The 3,035-nt window shown below is 49.9% G+C and overlaps 1 protein-coding gene across 1 annotated transcript; it reads left to right on the top strand.

Moving 5' to 3' along the window:
• Window positions 1-456: 456 nt before the first annotated feature.
• Window positions 457-1,700, top strand: SAPIO_CDS5593 (uncharacterized protein; the record flags this gene model as incomplete). The annotated part of the gene is made up of 2 exons (XM_016787893.1): window positions 457-651; window positions 735-1,700. The coding sequence occupies 2 exons, from the start codon at window positions 457-459 to the stop codon at window positions 1,698-1,700; spliced, it is 1,161 nt and encodes a 386-aa protein (XP_016642208.1).
• Between the last annotated feature and the right edge of the window lie 1,335 nt (window positions 1,701-3,035).

Raw genomic sequence — 3,035 nt, 5'->3', positions numbered from 1 at the left:
CCAACCCTTGTCTCTTCTCTCCTATTGAGCAGCGCAGCTAAACCTCGATTTCAATGCAGAGTTTATCGACAGGACAATTCATCCCTCGCAATCGACCTGGATCACACTGGACTCGATTCAGCCATCCGCTCGTTCATTTTTGTTCTTTTCAATTCATCCAACCGTCACTCTTTAGCGTTTTAATATTCGACACACTCTTTTTATAATCCTAATGGTAGTTTAATCGCCTCGGCCTTCCTGCACACAGAGCCCGAAGCCGCTTTTGTCTCTCGAGACACGACATTCATTTTCCGAGTAATAATTGCCCAACGCCGAGTTTCCCGGAGAAAACGATCGCCAGACACTCTCTCAAAGGCAGCTCGATAGTATAGAACCTACGATTCTATCTGCATTCCTCTTCCCAGACTTCTTCCACCCTCGATCCTTCTCACCCATCCATCTACACCTTCACCCAGCATGGCGTACCGAAGATTTGTTGAAGACGACGACATGTTCTACGAGCCTGACCAGCCTACCCGTCCGTGGTTGGACGCCAAGGAGACGGCAAAGCTGTTGGCCTGGAACCGACAAGAGCTTATTGGAAATGAGCTCTCGCGGTTAGCAAGCGATGAGTACTTGGAAGATATCATGCAGCATCTCAGACACATGGAGGTACGATGATCTCGGGGCCTCTGGGCACAATAACAGCAATGTTCCGTGTAGAAGCTTTGTGTGGACTGACAACAGTTGTGCAGGACGAGACGTTGCCAGATGCCAACCTCATTGACTTGCAGCGCGAGATCCAGTGGTTCATGAGGCCGTACCTCATCGACTTCCTTATCGAGGCTCACGCCTGCTTCTCTCTTCTCCCCGAAACCCTCTTCCTCACCGTCAACCTCCTCGACCGATACTGCTCTAAGCGAGTAGTCTACAAGCAACACTACCAGCTCGTCGGATGTGCGGCGCTGTTAATCGCGGCCAAGTACGGCGACAAGAAGGAGCGAGTGCCGCAGATCAATGAGCTCAACAACATGTGCTGTGGTCTCTACGACCCTGGCATGTTCACTCAGATGGAGATGCATGTACTCAACACGTTGGACTGGACCATCGGCCATCCTACTGTGGACTTCTTCACTCAACTTCTGGTAGCTATCGAGAGGGATGATACCGAGGTGGAGCATATGGCGGCCTACATAAGCGAAATTGCCCTTTACCACCGAGACTTCGTTTCGACCAAGCCTTCGGTCATGGCTCGATCCTCGTTGGCGTTAGCGCGTGCTATTCTTGGACGGCCCGAGATCACGGACGGCGAATGGGGACATGTTGAGAATGTGACACTACTCGCCCTTTCTCAGCACCTTCACCAACCATCCATCTCGCTTGCGAAGAAGTATTCTTCAACAACATACTCGCGGGTCACTCACAAGCTAGCAGATTTCATGAGGCAGCAGGCCGCCATCACCAGGAGATCGGGTCCCCAGCCTGGTCCTCAATCTACCACACCGGCGCCCGAAGAGTCGAGCGTGTACGCCACTCCCCATGGCAAAGGTGCCGCAGTCAAGGGCTTCGACGGCTACATGACTCCTCCAATCACGCCGGATGGTGCCTGCTTTGACAACGGCATGGGAAGGGAATACGCCATGCCTCCTCGCTGCCCTGCCACGCCGACTCCGCAAGGCCATGTTCAATCAAGACACCCAATGGTAATGGACTACCAATAAGGAATGGCTGGATTATTACGACCTCTGAATGAACCCACTCCGAACTCCGAACTCTTTTATCGTCGAACATCTCCCACCCCCTACTCTCCTCATCGGTGTCGCTTCTCTTTTTTGGAGGGGTGGCACTTAGACCCGCGAAACGAAGACACAGTCTGCATACAGAATGAATTTGCAGCGATGGAGCCCCGAATATACGGCGCGGCATTGATTCCGACTGAGCACCAGAACACTTTTTTTCCGAGTTGTATTTTCCTTTTTTTCCTTTTCTCTTTCCTTTTATCCAAGTCGATCCCCATCAAAAGTCGGAAGAGTTCATACCCTTGTACTGTCTTTTGTTCCTCTTCAGCATTCATATTTCAGCACAGCACGGCACGCGTCGATTCAGTTTCATTTTGCGCTTTCTCGATTCCCTCATCATATGTACGTTTTTCGAGGGACGGCCCTCCCAGGGAGGTACCGAACCGGACTTCGGCTCTTCCTTGGAACCGAGGGCGACAGAAAGAAATAAAGAGGCAGACACTCGACATCTCGGGGCAAAGATGGTCGGGTGGCTTGGGAACCTGACCCTCGAGGGCCATGAAGGGTTTCCAAGGGGATGAAAAGGTCTAAAAAGACTGGCCTATGGCTCGCTTGGAAGTGGACGGTTGGCCCCTTGGTGCTGGACCATCCTTTATGATGCCCCATATAATAATGGATCAGAAGGAGGGCGACAGCATACTCAATAACTTACCGGCTGGAATATCAGCATTTCCGAAAGCCTAAAAAAAAAGAAAAGAAAAGAAAAAATTCTTGAACGCAATACTCTGATTTTACCGGCCTTTTCATTCCGATACCCTTGTGTGTGGAGCATGTACATTATAATTGGAAAGCGAGCGAGCAAGGCATCGAGTTTCGAAGGGGGCGTGAGTTCTTTTTTTCTTCCTTTCTTTTTTTTTTTTTCCCAATTCGAAGCATATAATACCTTGGCGAGGGAAGCTAGCTCGGTGACGAGCAACAGAGCTACTTTACCGGTGTTGGAGGATGAAGTCTTCAGCAGTCTGGAAAGTCCAGTAGCCGAATTCCATGCAGCAAATTTGTTGGGTACCAACTCCTACCGCTACCAACGGCCGAGGGCCTGAGTAGGTAGCTTAGTTTACAATGAAGCAAAATACAACCGAAGAAAAAAAAAACCCAAGAAGAATATTCTGCCCAATTTTATTCCCATTATTCATGTGCTATGATATTTGGAATTGGAGATAAGGCGATTCTCGATCCATATTGATACACGTAGAGAATCATCATCATCATCTTGTCCGCGAGACATGCATGCAGGCTTCTGCAGCTTCAAGGTCTGGG

This window comes from Scedosporium apiospermum (assembly GCF_000732125.1).
Source record: "Scedosporium apiospermum strain IHEM 14462 chromosome Unknown SEQ_SAPIO_0099, whole genome shotgun sequence".
In the NCBI taxonomy this organism is placed as follows: domain Eukaryota; kingdom Fungi; phylum Ascomycota; class Sordariomycetes; order Microascales; family Microascaceae; genus Scedosporium; species Scedosporium apiospermum.
Note: the sequence above shows the minus strand (reverse complement) of the source record. Positions and strands in the feature narration are given on the sequence as shown.